The sequence below is a fragment of the Megalops cyprinoides genome, chromosome 1 (assembly GCF_013368585.1).
Source record: "Megalops cyprinoides isolate fMegCyp1 chromosome 1, fMegCyp1.pri, whole genome shotgun sequence".
Taxonomy (NCBI): Eukaryota; Metazoa; Chordata; class Actinopteri; order Elopiformes; family Megalopidae; genus Megalops; species Megalops cyprinoides.
The window spans coordinates 6,704,627-6,718,730 of NC_050583.1; the positions used below are offsets into that span (position 1 = coordinate 6,704,627).

Below are 14,104 nucleotides of genomic sequence, written 5' to 3' on the forward strand. Positions count from 1 at the left end.
CTTCCAGTGGGGAGACCTGAGGTCAACCTACCCACGCCCCCCTTAGAGGGTGGACCGTACGCGTTTTTCGTGTTGTTGATCGATCTCCATCCTCCATCCAGAGTAAACCATTTTTTGTGTATGATATTAAATAATTCTATAAAGTCTAATAAAATTTGTTGGCAGCTCTGGTTTGATCATACTGTATATTTTCACAAACTTACATTTTAATTGTCAGTCTGCTCAGGCAAATCGCGGGATAGCGCTAGTTGGTGAACCAATCAGATTGTAGTGTTTAACGTCATTGAAAATATCAACCAATCGCGTACGGCTTAAATCTCAATTGATGTCTGACATCTCATTTGCATAAAGCCAAACATGTGTATACCTTAGCTGGCATGTCTGGATGCAAACGGGAAAAAATATGGAGTGTTGCATGCATGTAACAAGCTGTACAACAGTGTATAAATGCTATATAAATAGTGTATAAATGCTAAGAATCCATTTTAAGCTGAATCATCAAAGACAAAGTGCACGTTCATTGTTTCAGCATCATAGATGGGTCAGGGTCAGAATCAGGTCAGGTCCAGAAGATGTCTGATAGCAGGGCTGAGCATCTGGGGTTTGTTACAGGTATGCCACATGACGTCAGGTAAAGGATGCACGGAATTAGGGGTTATGGGTCACGTAACGTCAGGGTCACAGGTGCACGAAGGTGTGCACCGCAGGTAATTTAAACGTCTATGCCGGCAAGCATAGTCGTCGGGGAATTTGAGTGAGTACCAGCGTGGTATATCGTGCGAATTTAGTTGTTTTCTCACTTAGTGTTTAAGTGCAGCTTTATGTGTAAAGTTCGTGAGACGGTGGTGCATTTTTTGTCGAGTTTATTTTCTAGTTTTGTTTTGTTGTTTTGGGTAGGACGGTGGAGCCGGTCCGACGGTCTATTGTAGACTGGCTGGTCCCCACCGTTTGTGCACCGATCTCCAGATCTCCACTTTTCTTTACTCCACATTACCTTCTTCCCTCTCTCAAACCACTCATTCTAAAACTCCTGTGCACTGCTATCTCTCCAACTATCTTTTCTCTGATCCGTATAAATACTGTTTAGCCAGTTAAAACTCCAAAGCACTCGCCGCTGCGTCTTCTGCCCGGCTGGATCAAACACGGAAGAGTGAGTAGCCGGGTTGTTGTACTTTTATGTGCGGAGTATTTATCCCGCCAACTGCCCTGTGACTGCCTGTAGTCACCTTTGGCAGGAGTCTGGCCATAACAGGTTACCTGGGGAAACAGATTAGGTGAGTAGTAAACAAACTGTAACTTTGGAAGCATTACTACTACAATCCATACAGTCATCACAATTAACCTTGGGTTTTATCTTGTTTATCTAAACACGTCCAAAGTTTAAGTCCACTAACTACAACCAAAGAGTGTACAACGTTTGGTACAATGTGCTACACCAGACAGGAATAGGAGGCAACTATGTGTGTGGCAATGCATTTAGTAGGTTGCCAATATTGAGTATAAGTAATATAAGTATTGCTATTAGAAAGAAAGAAAGAAAGAAAGAAAGAAAGAAAATATGAATTTGAATATGAATGAATATGAAATGAAACACCTTACCTGACATCAGTTTCCTAAGCTTCTGAGCTTCAGTCTCAATTCCTCTCATCCGTTTGTTTACTTCCTATTTGAACAAATATCATTGGCAGTCTTCACGTCAGGTGACGCTAGAACGAGTTTATGATTGGTGTGCAGTACATATATACTTTTTGCCTAATCAATTTATGAAACATAAATTTACTTTTCATAAAAATATGATCGACTTGAGACTGCTAACAAACGGAAACAGAAAAAAAATTATCTACTGCCTCAGTCTTTTGTTTCATTTGCTACCAGATGCTGAGAACTGGTGCCTGAAAGATGCTCTTTCAAATGTAACTGAAGACTAAGTAAGGGAAATGTATTCATGCTAGGAAGAACTTGCCAGTCATATTCTATGTGCATCAAGCATCATAAGCTTATTATTATTCACTCCACAGATTTTGAAGTTACTGTCTTGTTACTCTTTTAGATTTTTTTCCAGTTGTTTTATTTTCTCAGTGAGATCCAAACAAATTAATGGAAATGTATTTATTTGTTCCAAAGATAATGAATGTGTGTGTTTCTAGCCATTTTCAGTAAATTGTGCCAGCACAAGCTCTGGCCACTTTCAGTTCCACACACACTTCTAATTTGATATCATTAGATGCTTGGATATCCCCTCTGTTGAGGATATCACAGTCTGTCCCTTAACTCACTAATAGGAGGTGGTGATGGTGAAAAAGATTCTCACCTCTTGTGGGGCCAGAGACTCCCTGCAGCTCAGTGGATATGCAGCCAGGATTCCATCCACATCGCTAGATTGTTGAATATCATTCAAAATTTCCCAATACAGTGGAGGAGACTGTCAGACCCTTGAATTAAAAATCATTTAAAAAAATTATTGATGATGGAGTACAGGACAGGTACATTCACACCACAAAAGTCAGATGGCTCTCAACAAAGCAGATTATGAAGCAAGTCCCATGAAGCAAAGGAAAGTTAGTCTAAAGCTAAAATGAACCACAGTGATCTTAAGATCATTCTTGACCAGGCACCCTAACTTGTAAATTATAGGCAAAAGACCATTTTTCCTTGCAGAAGGTGTATCCCAATTTGGAATATCATGTCCATGTACCAATAACTTTCCCATTCTTGACCAAGCACCTTATCATATTTCTTAGGCCTAGCATTTTCAGGAAGGTCTGTGTTTCAATCAGAAAAATTAAATGAGAATGCAGGAGAAGTGTATGCCTACAGTTTGGATATATTTTCACCGTTGCGAAACACAGTTTGAGAGGTGTTCTGCTGAATTACAGTTTAGTGATGTTTGGATTGTGTGTTTGAAGGGTGCATTATTTTTAAAATAGGTGTCCTCTGTTCTCTCTGTTTCAGCAAAACCCCAGCCTGTCCTGACTGTCTCTCCACATGAGCAGGTCTATGAAGGAGAGTCTGTCACTCTGTCCTGTCAGGTTGCAGTGCCCTCTGCTGGATGGAGATATTACTGGTACAAGAGTGGATCATCTTCCCAGCTCCCTGCTACCAGTGGAGCTAAAGGCTCCTACACACTCAGCCCTGCTGCTCTTACACACACAGGGCAGTACAGGTGCAGAGCTGGGAGGGGAAACCCAGGATGGCGCACAGAGTACAGTAAACCAGTCCAGATCCAGGTATCAGGTGAGTGTTAATCTATCTAAAAGTGCCTTTATATTCTATCGTCTACCTGAAATCTCATGTCATCATTGAAAAGATATTGTATGAACCTCCATTATATCTGGTTTAACTTGCAATGCAGTCCCCCAAGCAACTCTCAAAAAGACACAACTGTTAGATCTCCTTTAAATTGGATTGAATTTTATACTTGCATTCCTCAGCCTTTCATTTTATTATGTACTTGATACAGAGAACTGGTGCCTAAAGAATATTCCTTAAAGTGCATCTGAAGGCTAAGTAAGAAAAATGTATCTATACTGGGAAGAACTCATCAATCATATTCTGTGTACATCAAGCATCACAGGCTTATTAGTATTAACTCCACAGATCATGTTACTACCTTCTGTTATTTTAGCCTTTTTTTCCAATTGGTTTTTTTCCAGTGAGGTCCAACGACATTAATGGAAATGTATTTATTCTAATGAAAATGAATATGTGTATTTCTAACCATTTTCAGTAAATTGTATCGACACAAACAACTCTTGCCATTTTCAGCAATTTCATGCACCTCCAAGTTCATATCACTAGATGGTAGGATATCCCCGCTGCTGAAGAAACCACCAGCTGTCCCCTTTTTCACTAATAGGAGGTGGTAATAGTGGAAAAGATTCTCTCCAATTGTGGGCCCAGAGACTTCCTGCAGCTCAGTGCATATACAGCCAGGATACCATCCTCATCGCCAGATTGATGAATAATATCTGACATTTCCCATGCTGTATAGCAGACTGCCAGACCTTTGAATAATAAATAATTAAAAAAAATATATTGATGATAAAGTCCAGGGCAGACACATTCACACCACACAAGTCAGATGGCTCTCAAAGCACATTATAAGGCTGTCATATAAAGCAAAGGAAATTGTTCTTAGTGCACCTGGGAAGGTCTAAATCTAAAATGAACCACAGTAATCTCAAGGTCATTCTTGACCAGGCACGCTAACTTGTAAATTATAAGCAAAAGACAGTTTTTCCTTGCAGAAGGAGTATCCTAATTTGGAATATCATGTTCATGTACCAGTAATTTTCCCATTCTTGATCAAGCACCTTATCATATTTCTTAGGCCTAGCATTCTACCTTTAAAAAAAAAAAAACAATTTCACACTACAGAAAGTATAGAAATGATTGCCTGGTCACAACACAATTACTTTATATAGATAGCTAATAATGATTTTTAAAATTACTATTAAAATACATTGTTTTATTTCAATGATATGTTTATATTCTCAGTCATTTTCAGGTAGGTCTGTGGTTCAGTCAGTTTAGATATATTATCTGCATCGTGCAACATACATTGAGATGAAATTTTTATTCGAATATGGAAAGTAAACATTAATATCAAATGTTAAAATATTGCACTACTAGAGAACTAATAACAGTTTCATATGTCTCAAAAATAAGTGGAGTAACACTTCAGTAATTAATGTAAAATTGAGAGGTGTTCTGCTGAATTACAGTTTAGTGATGTTTGGACAGTGTGTTTGAAGGGTGCATTATTTTTAAAATAGGTCTTCTCTGTTTTTTCTGTTTCAGCAAAACCCCAGCCTGTCCTGACTGTCTCTCCACATGAGCATATCTATGAAAGAGAGTCTGTCACTCTGTCCTGTCAGGTTGCAGTGCCCTCTGCTGGATGGAGATATTACTGGTACAAGAGTGGATCATCTTCCCAGCTCCCTGCTGCCAGTGGAGCTAAAGGCTCCTACACATTCAGCCCTGCTGCTCTTACACACACAGGGCAGTACAGGTGCAGAGCTGGGAGGGGAAACCCAGGATGGCGCACAGAGTACAGTAACCCAGTCCAGATCCAGGTATCAGGTGAGTGTAGACATACCTGAAACTGCCTTGACTGGCCTTTGCATGAACAATACCTCCAGTGTCTGAAAATGCTGTGAGATTTACAGTACAGTGTCATTGTTTCTGCTCTGACAAAGGTAGGATCCGTGTGTGTTGCACTGATGTCATTCCTGTTGATTTTTAAATTTTTTTAATCTCCACAAAATCCAGTCATTCTCAGTGGTTGATGGTCATGAAATATTTTGGAAAATAAGCTTTTGCAAGATTAACAATTCAGGCAGCTGCAATTTTATTTGTCATGGCCCTTTCTTTGTAATGTAGAAAAACAATCGTTTCCTCGGATTCCTCCTTATTCTTTTCACATGATGGCAGCACTGAGCTGCTGAACAGAATAGAGTTGAATCAGTTGCTGAATGGAGGGTGGATGTGTACATGTTACCAGTGTACTAACACACTTACCTTTAACCAGTTGGCAGTGCACTGTACAGTCTAAGCCGTACAAAAACGCACTTCTTTAAGTTTCTACTGTTGTATTGCTTACGGCAAATTCTGTTTTATTATATTGAGAGGATAATTTGTAGCTTCAATTGAATATTCCACCAGTCCTCTGTTTTTATTTAGCTGACATGCGTTGAAGGAAAATGACAGTTACCCATAGAATGAGTAGACTGATTGGATATAGGCAAAATTCTGCAGAAAGAAAGTTCGGTCATAAAACACACAGTTTCATACTGTTGAAATATTTTTTAATGAAACTTTATGTGTATGAAGAGGTAGATGATTTCTGTTGCCATCAGATATTTTCAAACACCACTGAGTGTTAGAGGTCCCAGATCCACATTATAGAAAATTATAAACAGGCTGGATGAAGTGAGATTGGGTTTTACTGATCACATTACATGCATTACATGATGTGTTGCTCTGGGTTGCTGAAGAGATGGGTTTTGTTGTGACTCAACTGTTCATTTGGCTTTTCTCTCTTATTGCAAATGGGATTTTCTACAAGTCAGAGAGACTCATACACACATAAGTTACTTTTATACAATCAGCAGCAGCCTCCAAGAGGTCCGGTGCCATCATGTTAAAATAATTTAAATTTTGTTTCTTTGTTGTTCTCTAATAGTTCCACTTTAGGTATTTTAGATATTCAGTTAGAAATAGTTTCTCTTACTCTGACACATACACGTGCAGTTTTGCCATTATCTTAAAAAGAGAAAAATGGATAGAACTGTGTATAACTACAATTACAAGTGCAAATTAACCATTAATTAACTTGAGCAATGTTTGGGACTACAAACTATTGCAAGATTAAGGATTAATACAAGCATAATTTTACTTATTAGGGCTCTTTTTCTTTTTTTTGACAAACGTATTGTCTTTTGTTTGCCTATTCTTGGCCCAGTTCCACTAAGGAGCTGTCACCCAGTCTGTCTGTTTCCACAGCAATGCCCAGGGCCAATCTGACTGTAGAGCCACAATGGCGCCCCCTGTATTACACTGGAGAGACCATCACCCTGAAGTGTGAAGTAGATTCCTACAACAGCTGGACGTATGTCTGGTACAAAGACCAGCTCCAGATAGCAATGTCTCAAACTGCTGGCAGCAATGTAACTGGTGGCAGATACACCATCACTGCAGCTGCTGGGTCTGACCAGGGGCAGTACTGGTGTGAGGGACAGAGAGAGTCCAGACCTCACTCCTCTCAGCGCAGTAATGTGATCACTCTGACTGTGGAAGGTGAGTCTCACGGGGGCCTTCAGCCATTGTGGTGCTTTGTCCATATTCCAGCCAACTAAGAGTTGTACATTCCATTCTCACATGTCATCTGGAGTTCAGAGATAATTAAAAGAAACAAAACAATAGTTGCTGGAAAAATATAGCATTTATATGCACTGATATATCCATCCATCCATTCATCTGTATGGATGCCCCTGCCGAGGCTCAGCTTGGAGAACTCTACAGTTATTCAGTTGCTTAAAAGATCCCTTTATTCAGGATGTCGCACATTGACTGCATTCTGCATATCATATTACTGGACATTGTTACTAATGATATTCAGGTTAATTAAGTTGAAGGAAGTTGTACCTGTCGTCACCTTTCTGTGAGTTTTATAACCCCTAAATTTGTTCTTACAAGCCAAAGTATGTAACTATTATTTCAGAATAAACAGTGTGGATTATTTAAGGAAACATACAGACATGCCCTAAAAAATAGCAAATCACTGAAATTTAATCTCTCAGAGTGGAAACAACTCCATCTCTCTCCTGGAAGTGTGGCAGGGAACCTCTCCCTGTTAGCGCCGGTGGTCGGGACACAAACGCGGACCGCAGGATGTTCCGGTTGCAGGTGATAATAGAAAGGGACAGGCAGTTCGTAAATCCAGGGACAGGCAGGGTTCGAAGCACAGAGAAGCAATCCGGGGGCAAATCCAAAAATCGGGAGTCAGGGAGAACAGGGTCAGGAATCAGGCAGGTGAGAGGCAGCGATCAGATCCAAAACGGCAGGCAGGAATCTTGGTCAGGAAACAGGCAGGAACGGCAATGTAGCAACAACTCTCGAGAAATAAAGCACGGGGACGAGACAGGTGAAACACACTGAAACGAACTAGCAACAAGACAGAGACACGCAGGGAAGATGTAGGGCTGGGGTAACGAAGAGATGGGAAGCAGGTGAGCAGGCAGGCAGGTGAAGGCAATGAGGGAATCAGGTGGGCGGGGACCCGGCGGGGAGCAGGGCGGGGCAGGAACACAAGGAAAACAAAAGCACAAGGACAGGGAAAACAAAAACACTGCGGCTTAAGGGGGCGGAGCCCTGACACTCCCAGTCTAAGCCAATCGGACTGGAGGCTCCCTCCACACTTGTGTTGTAACAATTCTAAGTTATATAATTTATACATACCTTTTCAATAATTACAGAACATGAATTCCAGTGGCCAATAAAGAAGAAATATCATTCTCAAGAGTCTGATGTAATTAGGTTTATTGCATATGGTGATCAATCACATACAGTAAACTGGGCTGGTCCGCGCGGAGCAGTAGCGTCATCAGCCATAACCCCTAGCAGTCCCCAAGCAGTCCCAGAATCCCCCAAAATACATCTTTCTTTTATGCTCTTCCCCCCTCCTTCAGTTTCATAACACATTTTCTGTACACCATTGTCTTTCATTCTGGCATCATTCTCATTACATATTTGGCCTTTCCTGTTCACGATTGTTGCCAAGCTCATACCTGTTTAATTATAAAAATAATTACCTCGCCTTGGCTGTACACTATTATCTCCAAGGACGCACATATCTAGTATATAAAAAATAATTAAAGAATATCAATCCTACCTCAGCTACCCTCCAATATTACAGAGGCCATGCATACCTAATCTATGTATAAAAAAACTATCCCTTCTTGACCTGTTCTGCTTTGGCTATATCCCATGAAGAATCCCTGTTCAGCAGCCCCCCCTTTCACAGAGTCCAAGTCTTTTATCTTACACTCAAGGTCCATCTTCCGAGCAGCGCTCGGACAACGTCCAGCTAAGCCCCAATAACAAGCCTTACTTGGCATACAGGTATCTCACAGCTGCTTACCCCTCCCGCAGTCTTCTGTACTCTTCTGACCCTTCTTTTTAGTTTTTACTCACATGCATACAAGGCATAATAGGATCTATTGTTTATTTAAGGCTAACATATTAAATTATCTGTGCATAGTAAAAATAATGTGGTTAAAGTCAAAAACTAACACATATTGGCAATGCTTAGACTCTACATATGGGATATACACTTAGTCAAAATTTCTATACCGCAGAAGCTTGTCAATGATGATGTGTTCTCTGAATTTGTATCACTGTGTGTGCACAGTGAGCTGATTAATTTGGTTGAATGGATTTCATGAACAGAGCATAGCTGTAAATGATTAGTCTAATGGGCTAAAGAGGCTAAGAGCTCATGGTGTCCTCATCTCTGTCTCACCCCACAGACAGGCTGGTGTTTGGTCTGGGTGCTGCTCCTTTCCTGCTGGTGTCCATTATACTGTGTGTGAAATGTTACAGGACTCGAGGTGATCTCCTTTTACTGAGCTAAATATCTCCACTCTAATCTGCGACGTGTGAATCAGGTTTGGTGTTTAATCTCTCCATTTGTTCTCATTCACCTTTCTGGCTCATTTGTGTTTGTTCTTTTTCTTTGTTGACATGCAGGTTCATCTCATGAGGCAGCTGTCACGTACACTGAAGACAATGTGGAAATTCACACATAAATACACCACACCAAATATAAACAGCATGCATATATGGAATAAAGGCATTTTGAGACATTATATTTTTCATTATTTAGCTTGTAATACAGGATTTGGGGCATGGAGACAGGAGACAGTTTCACCTTATACTGTAGCTACAGTATACTTTAACGCTATCACATCTTGCACTGTAGCTACCATATATTATCATGTTATCATAGCTTACACTGTGGTTACTGTCCAGTATGATGTTATCATATCTTAGAGTGGAGGTAATGTATATGTGGTAATAATATGTTCTGTTTTAATGGGGACAGACGTGAAAGGTTAGACTGAGTTTGCTACACCAGGGCTCCATATTCATTTTTCGGTTTGGGAGATTTTCCATTTGATAGCAAGGGTATTCATTTGATGAATGAAGTTTAAAATGCCATCTGCAGCATTGTCATCTGGACATTGTAACATTGTAAATTCGGTTTTCTTGCTAAATTAATAAATTAATATCTTCAAAGAAAAATATTTTAGTTTTGCTGTCTTTATTTGATTTCTGAAACGTTTTGCCTTCCTGCGACCATTTTGTTGGAATTGCCAATTACACATTTGGCTTGTTTCTGCTATCCTGCAACCCCTGCCATTCTAGAGGAGTGCTGAAGTGAGGCAAGAGCAATCTTCCAATGCAAGTGACAAAGCGCACTGCAGTGAAACGGGTGCCACGTGGAGGATAGGCGATCTCTGCCGACATCATCCGATAAATTCTAGCTAACGTTAGCTTTGAAGAAACAGTGAATTAATATTACAAAGTATGGCAAATGCAGCGGTGAAAACCACAACAAACTTAATAACGCTAATAAAAACATAACGAACCATGTAACGTAACACTCATGCTGCATAGCATAAAATAAGTGATATACCAAAGGGTTAAGTGAGACAAGGGTAACATAAGTGGCTCTTATGTTTCACATTAGAAGTGACAAAGCGCACTTCAGTGAAGTGGGTGCCAACTGGAGGATAGGTGATCTCCACTGATGTCCTCCAAGCCTGAGATCAGTGAGATGCACCCACCTTCAAACCCAGCAGAATTTGTTTTGATTATGGATGAGTGCACATATCCGTGGCCATACACTATTGTGCAGTTTTTTCTTTTCTGTGCTGCGGATGTTTTTGAGGTTCATTAAAGCTTCTGTTTAATGTAGACTGAAGGCAGGTGAGTGCAGTATGCTTAACTGGAACATGTATATGGCATCTCTTCCTCTCTTCTGGTGAAACCAGTTTTGGAGAGGAAAAAATTCAATATCAATTGAGTAATTTACTACAGTAAGACTACTTCATTAAATGCAGTAAGAAAACAATTTATTCATAGATTAAAGTGCTTCTTTCGGTATTGCAAAATATATTATTAATTAACTGGGTAACATGCTATTGGAATCTCCAGATGGGTGGAGCTAAATGACTGGGTATATTGCCTGCCAGAGAGATTCTCACAGGCTCTCTCTTATTCTCAGGAGTGTTTCTTTTCCTTCGTTGTGTGCTCAGGCAGTAACTGTGAGCTGGCCTGGTGTCAGCTCTTACTGGGGTGTGATTCCACAGGGTAAAGGCTAGGCACAGGTAATTGCTCCAGGTTAGCATGACACTTGATAGTGGGTTTGTATTTATCAGCTGAACAGGGGTCCTGCTTAGAGAAACTGACCCTGCTGAAGTGTTTCTTAACTTTGCTGCAGTAAAACCTCAAGGTGAAATTAGTTTTGCCATTTTAGCTCCACTCTGTCTTCCCTTGCCTTCCTTTACCGCTTGACCAGGGTTCCTTTTGATTGAGAAACACTTATTCCTCTTAACTCTTGACTTCACCTTAAGGGCAGCTGTTTATTAATACCATCATCAAAGTCAGTACAAAAAAATGACTTAAAAACTTCAAAAACTTCAACATCACAATATTTCTGTAACTTCATACCTAAAATTATACACATCACCTAAGAAATAAATTATGATTGCATCATGTGAGAAGACGTGTATTTCTTGATGAACGTTACATCTAATCTTCCAAATTACGGCTAATGAAAAGTGTTACTTAAAAGATTTCATCATCATTATAATCCTTACATCTTTCCCAGTGTGACATTAATTCGTGTGATGGAGCTACACACAGTGTGTTTGATGGCTGCAACTTTGCTGTTCAGTGTAGGCCTATAGTATTCTATAATGTAGCTACAATTTGAGTAGTGCTGCACTTCAGATGTTTGGCTGAGTCCAAAACCCCTTTTCAGCAAAAATCTTTTCAGTCTTTGACCATTCTTATTAGTAGCGTGACACAGTGGGTTTCCTGTGTTTTCTACCCTATGTATGCCTGTCCAGAGACAGGAAAGAGGTGTGTGAACGTCACCATGGATACAGACTCGTGAACATAAACACAGCCTTTTCATTCTTCCTTTGGATAATTTTATTCTCAAATTGATAGAGTGAGCAACACTATATGGCCAAAAGTGGACACCCCTCCAAATTATTGAGTTCAGGTGTTTCAGCCACACCAATTGGTAACATGTGCATAAAATCAAGCACATAGCCATGCAATCTCCATAGACAAACCTTGGAAGTAGAATGGGTTGTACTGGAGTGCTCAGTGACTTTAAACGTGACACTGTCATAGGATGCCATCTTTGCCACAAGTCAGTTCACAAAATTTCTGCACTGCTAGATCTGCCCCAGTCAAACTGTAAGTGCTGTTATTGTCAAGTGGAAGTGTCTAGAAGCAACAACAGCTCAGCCACGAAGCGGCAGACCATGCAAACTTACAGAGCGGGTCCTCCGGTAGCACATAAAAACTGCCTATCCTCTTGTTGAATCACTCACTTATGAGTTCCAAACTGTCTTTGGCTGCAACATCAGCACAAGAACTGTCCGTCAGAAGCTTCATCAAATGGGTTTCCATGGACGAGCAGCTGCACACAAGCCCAACATCACTATGTGCAATGCCAAGCGACAGCTGGAGTGGTGCAAAGCATGCTGCCACTGGACTCTGGAGCAGCGGAAACGCGTTCTCTGGAGTGATGAATCACATTTCACTATCTGGCAGTCTGATGGATGAATCTGGGTTTGGCGGATGCCAAGAGAGCGCTACCTATTGGAATTCACAGTGCCTACTGTAAAGTTGGGGGTGGAGGAGGGATAATAGTCTGGGGCTGTTTTTCAGGGTTTGAGCTAGGCCCCTTAGTTCCAGTGAAGGGTAACATTAATGCAAACATTGCAGCATACAAAGACATTTTAGACAATTGTGTGCTTCCAATTTTGTGGCAACAGTCTGGGGAAGGCCCTTTCGTGTTCCAGCATGACTGTGCCCCTGTGCGCAAAGCAACGTCCATAAAGACATGGTTTGACGAGTTTGGTGTGGAGGAACTCCAGTGGCCTGCACAGAGCCCTGACCTCAACCCCATTGAACACCTTTGAGATGAATTAGAACGCCGATTGCGAGCCAGGCCTTCTCGTCCAACATCAGTGCCTGACCTCACAAATGCTCTATTGACTGAATGGGCACATATTCCCACAGAAACACTCCAAAATCTTGTGGAAAGCCTTCCCAGAAGAGTGGAGGCTGTGGAGTGGGGCACAGCTGTAAATGGGAGGGATTAAAGGGTCAGAGGTGATGCTGCAGTGCCACAGAGCTGCACATTCTACACAGGTTCTGAGATCCAAGTCCACTGCTCAACTTCAGAATAAAACAATTCTGCTGTAAGTCAACTTGGGAGGGCTAAAACCATGTCTGACGTATTAGCTCCCGCAACCCCAACGAGATGTCTAGCATAACACAGGAGTGTGTTGTTTATATGGGTGTGGTTTCCTGCAAGGAGTAAGCAGGGAGAATAAATCAGGACTGATGGGTACATTGCGAATGTGCAATATACAATGCCACATAATAGTGCTATTACAGCAATTATAAACATACATTTAACCCCTATGCAAAGTACATTGCACTGGGATAACATTGTATGGGACATACAGGCTTTGACTGCATTAATGGGTATGGCTATGGAAACATTTATACATCAAGGACAAACAGTATCTTAATTAACATGCACACACACCCTTCTCTCTCTACAGGCAATTGTATTACAACCAGTTGAACTTAGGCATACTACTTACTTTGGCACAGACGCACACAATAACAACACAATGCTTGGTCCCCAAAGGCTTGGTCTCCCTAGTTCTTCACTCTGCCAGGTATTGGTGGGATACTGTGGTAGGGGAGGTCACCACCACGTTTATACTGTCCCATATCCTTGGCCTTATTGAGGCTCTGAGTGGTGGCCGAAGGATACGGACAGTTCAGAGGGCAAATGGTGACCTGGGGGCCGTCCTTGGGGGTGCACGTGTGGCCTCAGGTTGCCTGCGGGGGTCCTGCTGATAAGGGGGGCAGCAGGACCGGTTTGGGCAGGTTTCAACTTCTCCAATCTCTCTATTCATCTTTATTTTCTGGCTGATGCTTCCTATTTATACATCTAGTCTTGTTCTTATTGCTCTCTATGGTCTGAATATGGCCTGAAATGTCCAGTAAAGTAAACTATGAGGTTTACTTTATTGACTCAACCACCCTCAATCAGTTTTTTCTCCATTTTAAAAGCAGAAGCTGAAGTGTAAGAATTGGGCAGGCAAACAGAGTGGTAGCATTGATGTGGAAGTACTGAAGAATCAATATTTTGCAGAAGAAACACCTATTTATTAATAGTGTTCCTGTTTGTTTTAGATTTGTTAACATTAAGGTCTGTTGTGACTGTGTCATTTGATATCCCAGTAATATCAATGCAAAACCAGACTGTTTGGACTAATTT

General features: G+C 41.0%; 1 protein-coding gene across 1 annotated transcript in view; it reads left to right on the forward strand.

Moving 5' to 3' along the window:
* LOC118786515 (Fc receptor-like protein 5) overlaps positions 1-13,680 on the forward strand; it is a 67,120-nt gene extending 53,440 nt beyond the window's left edge. Inside the window, exons 7-10 of the mRNA XM_036541604.1 lie at positions 2,953-3,234; positions 4,801-5,082; positions 6,505-6,610; positions 13,497-13,680. Of these exons, the coding sequence (XP_036397497.1) occupies positions 2,953-3,234; positions 4,801-5,082; positions 6,505-6,610; positions 13,497-13,680 (854 nt within the window). The remainder of the gene's footprint in view (positions 1-2,952; positions 3,235-4,800; positions 5,083-6,504; positions 6,611-13,496) is intronic.
* The last annotated feature ends 424 nt before the right edge of the window (positions 13,681-14,104 follow it).